This window comes from Schistocerca cancellata, chromosome 10 (assembly GCF_023864275.1).
Source record: "Schistocerca cancellata isolate TAMUIC-IGC-003103 chromosome 10, iqSchCanc2.1, whole genome shotgun sequence".
In the NCBI taxonomy this organism is placed as follows: Eukaryota; Metazoa; Arthropoda; class Insecta; order Orthoptera; family Acrididae; genus Schistocerca; species Schistocerca cancellata.
Window position 1 is genome coordinate 211,834,174 of NC_064635.1, and position 12,488 is coordinate 211,846,661.

At 44.6% G+C, this 12,488-nt stretch overlaps 1 protein-coding gene across 1 annotated transcript in view; it reads right to left on the reverse strand.

Moving 5' to 3' along the window:
- Nucleotides 1–2,281: 2,281 nt before the first annotated feature.
- The window catches only part of LOC126106547 (UTP--glucose-1-phosphate uridylyltransferase-like), a 120,284-nt gene continuing 110,077 nt past the window's right edge, over nt 2,282–12,488 (reverse strand). The window contains exon 11 of the mRNA XM_049912886.1: nt 2,282–2,811. Coding sequence (XP_049768843.1) covers nt 2,704–2,811 — 108 coding nt within the window. The 3' untranslated portion in view covers nt 2,282–2,703. The remainder of the gene's footprint in view (nt 2,812–12,488) is intronic.

Consider the following 12,488-nt stretch of genomic DNA (forward strand, 5'->3'; position numbering starts at 1 on the left):
TCCTTTTTTTCTACCGGCTTGGAGTTGTTGAATTTAGTAAATAAATATATTTAAATGTTGTTTAGGATTTACGCCCGCAAAAGCCACTTTTCTACTCTCAACGTTTCCTGCATAACGATACATAACGAAGGGACAGTGAAATGTAACAGAGACAGATGGAAAAAAACGTAAGTAAACTCTTTATTATTTAAAAAGTAGCCGCTACAGCTGTTAATACAGGGTGTTTCAAAAATGACCGGTATATTTGAAACGGCAATAAAAGCTAAACGAGCAGCGATAGAAATACACCGTTTGTTGCAATATGCTTGGGACAACAGTACATTTTCAGGCAGACAAACTTTCGAAATTACAGTAGTTACAATTGTCAACAACAGATGGCGCTGCGGTCTGGGAAACTCTATAGTACGATATTTTCCACATATCCACCATGCGTAGCAATAATATGGCGTACTCTCTGAATGAAATTACCCGAAACCTTTGACAACGTGTCTGGCGGAATGGCTTCACATGCAGATGAGATCTACTGCTTCAGCTGTTCAATTGTTTCTGGATTCTGGCGGTACACCTGGTCTTTCAAGTGTCCCCACAGAAAGAAGTCACACGGGTTCATGTCTGGCGAATAGGGAGGCCAATCCACGCCGCCTCCTGTATGTTTCGGATAGCCCAAAGCAATCACACGATCATCGAAATATTCATTCAGGAAATTAAAGACGTCGGCCGTGCGATGTGGCCGGGCACCATCTTGCATAAACCACGAGGTGTTCGCAGTGTCGTCTAAGGCAGTTTGTACCGCCACAAATTCACGAAGAATGTCCAGATAGCGTGATGCAGTAATCGTTTCGGATCTGAAAAATGGGCCAATGATTCCTTTCGAAGAAATGGCGGCCCAGACCAGTACTTTTTGAGGATGCAGGGACGATGGGACTGCAACATAGGGCTTTTCGGTTCCCCTTATGCGCCAGTTCTGTTTATTGACGAAGCCGTCCAGGTAAAAATAAGCTTCGTCAGTAAACCAAATGCTGCCCACATGCATATCGCCGTCATCAATCCTGTGCACTATATCGTTAGCGAATGTCTCTCGTGCAGCAATGGTAGCGGCGCTGAGGGGTTGCCGCGTTTGAATTTTGTACGGATAGAGGTGTAACCTCTGGCGCACGAGACGATACGTGTACGTCGGCGTCATTTGGACCGCAGCTGCAACACGGCGAACGGAAACCCGAGACCGCTGTCGGATCACCTGCTGCACTAGCTGCGCGTTGCCCTCTGTGGTTGCCGTACGCGGTCGCCCTACCTTTCCAGCACGTTCATCCGTCACGTTCCCAGTCCGTTGAAATTTTTCAAACAGATCCTTTATTGTATCGCTTTTCGGTCCTTTGGTTACATTAAACCTCCGTTGAAAACTTCGTCTTGTTGCAACAACACTGTGTTCTAGGCGGTGGAATTCCAACACCAGAAAAATCCTCTGTTCTAAGGAATAAACCATGTTGTCTACAGCACACTTGCACGTTGTGAACAGCACACGCTTACAGCAGAAAGACGACGTACAGAATGGCGCACCCACAGACTGCGTTGTCTTCTATATCTTTCACGTCACTTGCAGCGCCATCTGTTCTTGAAAATTGTAACTACTGCAATTTCAAAAGTTTGTCCGCCTGAAAATGTACTGTTGTCCCAAGCATATTGCAACAAACGGTGTATTTCTATCGCTGCTCGTTTAGTTTTTATTGCCGTTTCAAATATACCGGTCATTTTTGAAACACCCTGTACATTAATCCGACTGCGATACAGGACGGTGATGGAAACATGTTTGCGCTTTCCTACGGAACCATTCAGGCGTGCACCTCTTCGTCCGAAGCAAATCGACGACCACGAGTGTTCTTCCATAGGGGCTCCAAAAACATGGAAATGCATTGCGAGGTATTGCAATTTTGTGCAGAATGTGTAAGGGCTTCCCGGCGAAACTTCTGCAGCGTAGTGTAGACAGCCTCGTTGGGCTGGCTTTATCCTCCAAGTGCCACGTCTAGGCCCCCGGCCGTTTGGACTCGATGCAGCGTTCCAGTGTTTGCAGAGTGCCCCGCGTACCGACGCCCGTCAACTGTAGCGCCGTGTTCCACAGCGGGCCACACCAGTCAAAGGAGGCGGCGCGCCTCTTGTTTGGACTACGCTGAGGAAGTCGCGATCTTTCCCCCTACGATTTCCAATTTTAGATGTGTGTTAAATGAAAGAAGGTATCTGTTTCATTGAAACACTCAGTGGACACTTTTGTGGTTATAAATCAGAGTACAAAATAATTGTTTCCTTTATTCTGCTTTCGTTAGATTATAAACATCTATATACCACTTGTAATTGCACATTCTATATGTACTTGTTTACATGTTTCATTATCCCGTTACTTTACAATAAACATTGTCTGGAAACAGACACAGCCTTGTCAGAATGTTTCACATTCGCACCATAAATTCTTTTCCCCTTGGCACTAGAGTTTTAAAGTCAGATACGAAGAACAGTATAATCAGGTACTCTTGACCACATACCCTGCATATTCCACAACGCGCCATTTGTTCTCACCGGTAATCACTCTCGGAATTCCCAGACAAATTCGGGATGACAGATGATTTGTCCTGGACAGAACACCGCTTAAATTCCTCGACTGGTTACACATTTCGCAAACCCAAAATTCTTTCAACGGCTAGATGAGACAATTTAATGGTCCAGTATTCTCATATTTCCAGAAATGATCTTGTTTTCCAGTACGGAGCCGGATGGGATGTCGATCCTGTCTCCGTGGTTGGCGATGATTATCACTGTGCCCTGCAACACACAAAGAGACGTCCGTCAGGCGGGTAAATGCTTCACAGCACGTGGGAGAGAGAGAGAGAGAGAGAGGCCACGTGTCCACACATCTAGAAAAGAATTACAGGTAGCTTGAGATTAATGGAACAGAGACTCATGTATATGATGGGTGTGTTGTCAGTTTTTTACCAACCAGGTGTTTTACTATAATAAACTAACTGAAACTTTCACCACGATACCGAGATATTGCCGTTACCACACACGGAACACGCGCGTTACGTCCTAGCTAATTGCTAATTTGCGCGCTACCCATTCCCGCATAATACAGTGTGGCATAAATGAATCGCACGGAGAATATGCGCAGTAAGACTGAAGCAGGTTTTCATTCTTGTCAGTGTACGTAACAGAATAACTGCGTCACGCGCCACATTGTCACTAACAAGAAGACCACACGGTAATCTGATTTTTATAATTTTTCCCATTTTTGGTACGTGAAGTTCGGTACTCAAATATCAGCGCCCCACAGCACTTTTATCGACAGACAGTGTGGCTGCCAGTTAGGTGGGGCCTACGTTCATTTTCCATCCGATGAAAATTTTTCTTACAAAGCTGAAGGTCAGCGAGCATTTACATGAATCGTGAAATACCTAAAGATGGAAGAAAAACCGGTAGCGCTCGAACTGGCAGCGGGCTCTTCGAGTCTCGCTTCGGTCATCGTTTTTTTTCCTTTTTCTCTCATTCAGTTCGAACAACTTACTCATTTAAATATAAAATTCATCAAATATGTGGTTATTAACAAGCCTCTAATTTTTACTTTTATGGCAGATTTGCATCTTATTTCAAACTACATACCGCAAACTGAACAGCCAGTTATTGCAATCATAAGTTGTTTAGTACTGATTTTTTTTTTTTTTTTATAAAAGACTAGTTTCGCGCCCGCTGCTTTGCTCGTGCAGACTGCATGGTCTGCACAGATTTTTTGTTTTTGTTTAATCGAAGTTTTTTGTTGTCCACAAACTTCAACGCCTTTTAAACCTTTCACGCTAATTAACGCCATAGAAACATTGTGTTTCTGGTTGTACTTCTGATAAAACGCGATTCTGGTAGCCGGAGTCCATGATTTTTGTTAATCACGCCTTTTACGTTCTTATGGTGATATTACCATAGAAACTTTCCTCCCCTAACGCATGTTTCTATGTATCTAACCGAGAAGCGAAATACAAATTTTCGCAGAACTAACTTCAATTATTTTAATATATAAAAATATTTTCTTTTTTCTTTACTTATTTTACTCCCTTAGAGGTTGAACTTCCAAAAACAGTGAAACATGTATTTGTCTGATCCTAACAGAGGAGCCAAATACAAATTTTCATAGATTTAGGTTTGAAAATGCTTCAGTAGTTCTTTAATAATCACTTAATAAAAAAAGCTTTCACCCACTATTTTACTCCTTTAGTGGTTGAATTTCCAAAAATGCTTAAACGGATACATTTTTTAAATTTCTGAATAAGAAACCAAATACCAGTATTCGTAGTTCTAGCTTCAAAGTTGTCTTAACAGAGACTGATACGTCCCCTTAGAAAAATTATACATGACTGTGCTGATAAATCTCTTACATTATTTGATTTTCAAACAGCTGAGCAAAACTGAACGTACCCAGACATTTCGCTCTTTACCTATTCTGGTCAACACTAAACTGACACACAATATTTTTTAGCGCAACGCAATCTGACTCTTAATAATCCCTACAAAAGAATGGCCCTTACTAACATTAACCTACACCTTTCCTGAATCACTTACCTCACAAAAATCTTCATTACTCGAACTAATGCAATACAGCGAGTGCCAATACTGCCAGCTAAATAAAAACAACTGAAGGCACTAACTACTGATAGGCATAGTTAGCAAATGAAAGATTTTGATAGAGAACAAGCAATGTATTTACCTTAATAGCCATAATATATATACCAGCCCATGATATCCAATATTACAAATTTACTCTTTCTGACGGACACACGTCCAGATCGTCCGCTCTCAAAATTCCGCCATCTCTCTCCCCACATCCGCAACTGCTGGCGGCTCACCTCCAACTGCGCAACGCCACGCGCTGCTAACAGCCTAGCCGGCCTGTGTGGCCGTGCGGTTAAAGGCGCTTCAGTCTGGAACCGCGTGCCCGCTACGGTCGCAGGTTCGAATCCTGCCTCGGGCATCGATGTGTGTGGTGTCCTTAGGTTAGTTAGGTTTAATTAGTTCTAAGTTCTAGGCGACTGATGACCTCAGAAGTTAAGTCGCATAGTGCTCAGAGCCATTTGAACCATTTGTTAACAGCCAACTGCCCAACACTACAATAGCCAACAACAATGCAAACCAGCCACAGACTGCACGCGGCAGAGCCAGTGATTTTCATACGGAGCACTACATGGCGGTGGCGTTACCAATGTAAGAACCTAAACAGCCTACTTACAAGACATATTTTCCCAACGTCTTTCATCCGATGTTTCACTCCCTTAGGAACGGAATACTGAAAAATCCCTTCTTAAATAACGCCTACTGTATAAGGTGGACACCCCACCGAAATTTCAAGTTTCTATCGTTATTGGTTTGGTCTCGTCTGTGATGAGTCAGTGAGTCAGACAGCTCACGGCACTGCTCGTAGAACACGTAGCTCGGTTTAAAAATTTATCACAGCTGGAAATCTAGCCGTATACACCCACAAGGCAGTCGAGCATTTTGCCACAGAGGAACATGACCTCTCAAAGTCGATTTTCTCGCGAACTATTGAATCGAACTATTATGGGGGACTGAGTGCAGAACTTGACGTGTCATAAATATATATAAAAATACCGAAATATAACAGCCGCATAGTCTCCTTGTAAGCTCTGCATTTCCGCCAAAACAACCGAAGCTTTGAACAGTTCCGCACGCGTTTTCCACGACCTGTGCTTCGCATAACACGCGATGCTGCATCCTTGCTGTTTTATCGCGATCGCCATTTTGCGTCGCATTCAGCTGGTGACTTAATACGTCTGCTCCTTTCAGACGCAATGCCACAGCGATATACTCGGGACATAAAAAGTGAGAGGTGCGCATGCGCAGACATGCGACAGCAGCCGACTGGTGGGCCGAAATCAGGGTTTCCAGTATTTTCTACGACGGTCATTGTCGCTGTTCATTAATAAGGGTCAGTTACGCGTCAGTCTTTTTAAAAAATTCTAAGACAAAAAGAACGACGCACCACGAAGGATTTATCCCAGTGGGACGAAAATCGGTGGATCCACATGTACAGACAAACAAATGATTACAGTTTCAGATAAAGAGCTTCACAAGTTTACAAGTTGGAGCACCTCTGGCCTTTACGCAAGCAGCTATTCGGCTCGGCACCGATCGATAAAGTTGTCGGATGTCCACCTAAGGGATGCCGTGGCACATTCTGTCCAATCGGCGCGTTAGATCTTCCAAATCCGGAGCCGGTTGTGGAGGGCCCTACCCATAACGGTGCAAAGATTCTCAGTCGGGGAGATACCCGGCGCCCTTACCGGCCGAGGTGTCTGCCGCCTCACAAGTACGAAGACGAGCAGTGGAAGCTCTCGCCGAGTGTGGGCGCGAATTATCTCGCTAAAATAAAGCCGAGGATGGCTGGGCAAGAAAAGCAGCAAAACAGGACGTAGAGGGGCGTCGACGTACTGCTGCGCTATAAGGGCAATCGAAGGGGTTGTGCGATTAAAATAAGCAGCGACCCAGACCAGCGCTGCCCGCTGTCGGGCTGTATGGCGGCTTCTGCAGACTTGAATCTCATTGAACTCTCTTCAGTGGTGAGTTTCTCCGAGTGCAGCCGCTACGAGCAGGGCAGCGGTGGGCGTCGCAGCAACCGGCAGCCGTGTTCCGGGGCGCCACTCACCTGCACAGTGCGAGCCTTCGGGTGTCGCCCGCGGCACACCGTTACGTCGACGACACTCTACATCACGTTTTGTTACCCTTCACGGCGAGCCACCGTAACCTTACATTTCAGCAAGATAATGACATTGTAATTCTGTCAGAGACAGCAAAGGACTTGGAAGAGCAGTTGAACCGAATGGATGGTGTCTTGAAGGGAGGATATAAGATGAACATCAACAAAAACAAAACGAGGATAATGGAATGTAGTCGAATTAAGTCGGGTGATGTTGAGGGTATTAGATTAGGAAATGAGACACTTAAAGTAGTAAAGGAGTTTTGCTATTTGGGGAGCAAAATAACTGATGATGGTCGAAGTAGAGAGGATATAAAATGTAGACTGACAATGGCAAGGAAAGCGTTTCTGAATAAGAGAAATTTGTTAACATCGAGTATAGATTTAAGTGTCAGGAAGTCGTTTCTGAAAGTATTTGTATGGAGTGTAGCCATGTATGGAAGTGAAACATGGACGGTAAATAGTTTGGATAAGAAGAGAATAGAAGCTTTCGAAATGTGGTGCTACAGAAGAATGCTGAAGATTAGATGGGTAGATCACGTAACTAATCAGGAAGTATTGAATAGGATTCGGGAGAAGAGAAGTTTGTGGCACCACTTGACCAGAAGAAGGGATCGGTTGGTAGGACATGTTCTGAGGCATCAAGGGATCACCAATTTAGTATTGGAGGGCAGCGTGGAGGGTAAAAATCGTAGGGGGAGACCAAGATATGAATACACTAAGCAGATTCAGAAGGATGTAGGTTGCAGTAGGTACTGGGAGATGAAGAAGCTTGCACAGGATAGAGTAGCATGGAGAGCTGCATCAAACCAGTCTCAGGACTGAAGACCATAACAACAACAACAATGCCCCCCTGCACACGGCGAGAGTTTGTACCGTTTGTCTTCGTGCCTGCGAAACCCTGCCTTGGCCGCCGGGTCTCTCCCTAGCTGAGAACTTTTGGAGCTCTGTGAGTAGGGCCGTCCAAAGAGCTAGTAGTGACTTTGACGATCCAGCCCGCCAACTGGACGGAATCTGGCACTATATCCCTCACGAGGACATTCGACAACTCCATCAATCAGTGCCAGTGCATAAGGGCCAGAGGTGTTCCAGCGCGTCACTGACTTGCTCATTTTGTCAAGTTCCAGTAGTTCTGAAACTGTAGTCATATGTTTCAATGTACATATACGCCACGTCTACCAATGTCTGTCCCATTCGGGTAATTCCTTCGTGGTGTGTCGTTTTCTTGTCTCAGAGCCTATTTTCCGAGCCGGTTTTATTCTTCCCAAGCTGTACTTCAGTACCGCAAGTACGGCTCCACGTGGTTCTTAACCAGACAGTTGTAAAGTACTGCAGCCTATGGTACTAATTACAACTATGTTAATTTTAACATCAAAATTACCATGTCTAAGCGGTGACTTAAGGTTAAAATAATAAAGAGAAAATATACAGGGTGTAACGAAAGGGCACGGTCAAACCTTCACGAAATATAATAAAATGTGTTATACTAAAATCGGTCGGGAAACGCTTTATCTCCGTCTTAGAGATTATTTTGTACTTGTCTTCATAATCACATCAATCACGGGAAAAACACAGAAAGAAATCGTACCAGCATTGCATCAAATGTTTTCTTACACGAAATGTTCAACATACCCTCTTGGCTACGTTTGGTTAGAACATACAGTAAGGTAATTCTTAGGTTCATCTCCAATGTCTGTTGTTTCAACTGAAGGAAGGTAATGCTGACATGCTTCTGTTTTCATTCCTCGTGCGGACATGCAATGAACTTCTTTGCTCTAGCAGCACCTAGCACATAGCACCAACAGCTTAGCGTCAATAGCGGATTCAGTTCGTTGTTCGGTGCGACGGAAGTGTACTCAAATGCAGAACTGACAGACGCCCGTTTGCTGTACGAAACGGCAGATGGCGATGACCGTGGCTGCCAGTGTTTGTATCGCGAGCGATTAACAGAGGGGCAGTGCGCGACAGGAGGGCGCCTCATGAAACTGATGGTCGGCTCAGGCAGTTTGGGGTGCTGAAGCCTTCTAGTCGAAACTGGTGGACTTGTAGATGGACGAGGACACCTCAGCTGGATGGTGAAACTCCTTGGAGCACTCGAGGACAGCCCTAGTGATGGCGTGGCACAATCAGGTGAAACGAGCAACGTTCAGCACGTCAGTAGAGAGTGATACATAAAAACCACGTACTACGTGTGCAGGCGCTATCAGGAGCTGATTTTTCTGCACTGGTACACGTCTGATAATGATTCATTCGACAATGTGCAGTTGTTCTTTTCAAAGTAAAAAAAAAAAAAACGAAGCGTTTGCGGACATATGTCCGTACAGTATATTTTCTTGATCTACGTGTGGGAAATATTTGCCGAAAATTGGCCGTATCTGCTCCGCACGCCAGTCGGAAAGCAGAGGCAGAGGGGGCTGTGAAGAAGACGCTGACCGACCACTCTGCACGGCCTCTCCTATGAAGACGACAATCTGCTGAGCATGTATTAGCATAATCAATAATAAAGCGCAGGAATTTGTTCAGCTTCTGTCCAGGAACTCCGCGACAGAATAGGAATGATCTACGAAGTAGTTCTTCGATAAAGACTTGAAAGCGCGAGGATTATTGCTAAGATTTTATACTTCTCGTGGCAGCCTGTTCAAACTGGTTGCAGCAGGATACTGTACGTCATTCTGCACAAGACTCAAGGAGGTGTGATCCAAATACAGCTTCGATTTCTGCCCGGTATTAACCGCTTCCAAGTTGCTAGATCTTCGGAATAAGGCCATACTGTTAATAAAAAAAAGATAATTGTATAAAGAGAAGTCAGTGTTCGACTTATCACAGTCAAGAACGCGGTTCGAAAGGAGATTTGCAAACGTACAGCAAATATTACCCGCACTGCCCCTTTCGTGGCCGAAAATACATTTTCTTAAGGTGAAGAATTAATCCATAATATAATGCCATGCGTCATAAGCGAATGAAAATAGCAAAGTAGACTAATTTTGTTGTTCGACTAGTAGCTGTTACAGTGGTAAATATAGCAGCATACAGTTTTTGAGCAAGATCCTGAACGTGGGCTTTCCATGGCAGCCACCACCTATACGAACACCTGGGAGAGCTGGTATGTTCAGACTTGCTAATCATACGCCAATTCTGTGTGATCGAAATCTGTTTTAGATGAATTATGTGTCAGAAACTGTAAAAACTGTAAAAAGAATGGTTCAAATTGCTCTGAGCACTATGGGATTTAACATCTTAGGTCATCAGTGCCCTAGAACTCAAAACTACTTAAACCTAACTAACCTAAGGGCACCATACACATCCATGCCCGAGGCAGGATTCGAACCTGCGACCGCAGCGGTCGCACGACTCCAGACTGACGCGCCTAGAACCGCTCGGCCACTCCGGCCGGCGTAAAAACTGAGTCTTATTGTGATTTAGCATGAATTTATTTTCTACAAGCCACGAAGATACGTCTTGGACCGCACTATTTGATACATCAGCCATGTCCACCGTAGTATCCTTCACTACCAAGCTGATGCCATGAGCTGACTGCTGAGGCATCCTCCGCCCCCCTTCTCCCCCTCTTAACTCCGCTCCGAACGGTCGCCACCTCATACTCTTTCTCATTACTTTGCAGAATGATGTTTTACTCTCTGTTCTTAAAGTATGAGAGGAACCAGTTGTGAGCTGTATCTCTTATTCGACAATGGTCCAACTTTTGCTGTAATATTTTCTGATTAGCGTTTTCAGTTGCTGAAGCACGTCTAGAACAAGCTTTACATTTGACAGCAAACTGAGCGAACTCAAGTGATCACTTACCCTTATGGCTATAGATACAAAATTTTAGAAAGCATTCTATTAATGAAGCGTCAGCAGCAATCGGTATAAAACGTTAAAATCCAATGAAACATTCTCGATGGCAACAGAGGTTTATCTTGGTGGCGGCCGGCTTCGATGTATAATTTAGACCATCTTGTGGCCGTAATTCCCACAGGTGGCCGTAATTCCCACAGGTGGCCGTGGGCGGAGCGACGTGCGTAAGAGCGCGGGGACGGGGCTCAGGGCCGGAGGCTGGTCTAAAGTGTACAGCGAACCTAAATAATCTTCTGTTGCAATCGAGAATGTTTCACAGAATTTCAGTCTTATGTATACAGCCTTTTCAATAATTTTGTGAAGAACCAATAGCATAGAATTACGTCTAGAATTGTCTACACTCCCCTTTTCTTCTTTTTTATACGAGGTGTGGCGACCGCTGCGGTCGCAGGTTCGAATCCTGCCTCGGGCATGGATGTGTGTGGTGCCCTTAGGTTAGTTAGGTTTAAGTAGTTTTGAGTTCTAGGGCACTGATGACTTAAGATGTACTGGTGAAACAATAAAACGAATGAAATAAGGCTGAAAGTCGCGTGGCCTGTCAAGTGACTCTCGCTCCGCCTACTGCTCGAGTTTCATCTTCCTCCTGCACTCAGTCTGCCCGTGGCGTCTGTTTTAAGTAGTTGAAGTTTTGTCTGTGGGTCGGAAAATGTTGAGTGTACAGAAAGAACAGCGTGTTAACATCAAATTTTGTTTCAAACTAGGAAAATCTGCAAGTGAAACGTTTGTAATGTTACAACAAGTGTACGGCGATGATTGTTTATCGCGAACACAAGTGGTTTAAACGATTTAAAGATGGCCGCGAAGACACCAGTGATGACACTCGCACTGGCAGACCATTGTCAGCAAAAACTGATGCAAACATTGAAAAAATCGGTAAACTTGTTCGACAAGATCGCCGTTTAACAATCAGAGCAGTGTCTGAGTTAACAGGAGTTGACAAGGAAAGTGTTAGCAGATTCTTCATGAAAGTTTCAACATGAACAAAGTGTGCGAGTGTCATCACTGGTGTCTTCGCGGCCATCTTTAAATCGTTTAAACCACTCAAACACTTGTGTTCGCGATAAACAATCATCGCCGTACACTTGTGGTAACATTACAAACGTTTCACTTGCAGATTTTCCTAGTTTGAAACAAAATTTGATGTTAACACGCTGTTCTTTCTGTACACTCAACATTTTCCGACGCACAGACAAAACGTCAACTACTTAAAACAGACGCCACGGGCAGACTGAGTGCAGGAGGCAGATGAAACTCGAGCAGTAGGCGGAGCGAGAGTCACTTGACAGGTCACGCGACTTTCAGCCTTATTGCATTCGTTTTATTGTTTCACCAGTACTAGTCCGGTTTTTTTCTAGCCACACCTCCTGTAGCGGTTTGACTAATGAGTAACTTAATAGGCTAGGTAAATGAGCATTCCTAAAGGAAAAATTACAAATGTGGCTAAGTACAGAGCTACCGTATGCAGCACGTTGCTTTAGTACCCTTCTAGACACCCCATCATGTCCACGAGTATCCTCGGTCCTGCGAGACTCAATCTGCCCCTTGCTCGTGTAACGCAGGCACCACTGTGCACTACAGTCGGTGTACTTTTGTAGTCGCCAGCAGGCCCTGGCGGTGCGACATCATTCAAGACACGAGGCAGGTGCGTTTCAGAATACGTGCGTCAGTCACGGAATGTTGGTGCACGGATACTAGTGCAGTTGCTCCGCGACGACAGAGTCTACCCACGATCTCTCTCATTTCCTTTCAGGAAGCTCGGCATTGTCGTACGTGAGCTTGTAACGTTCCCTGGCAAACTCACGCTATTAATGAACAAGAGTTTATTTGTACCATATACGCCGCTCTGAGCAAGTTGTATATACCGTAATTATTGAACAAAAAATATTAT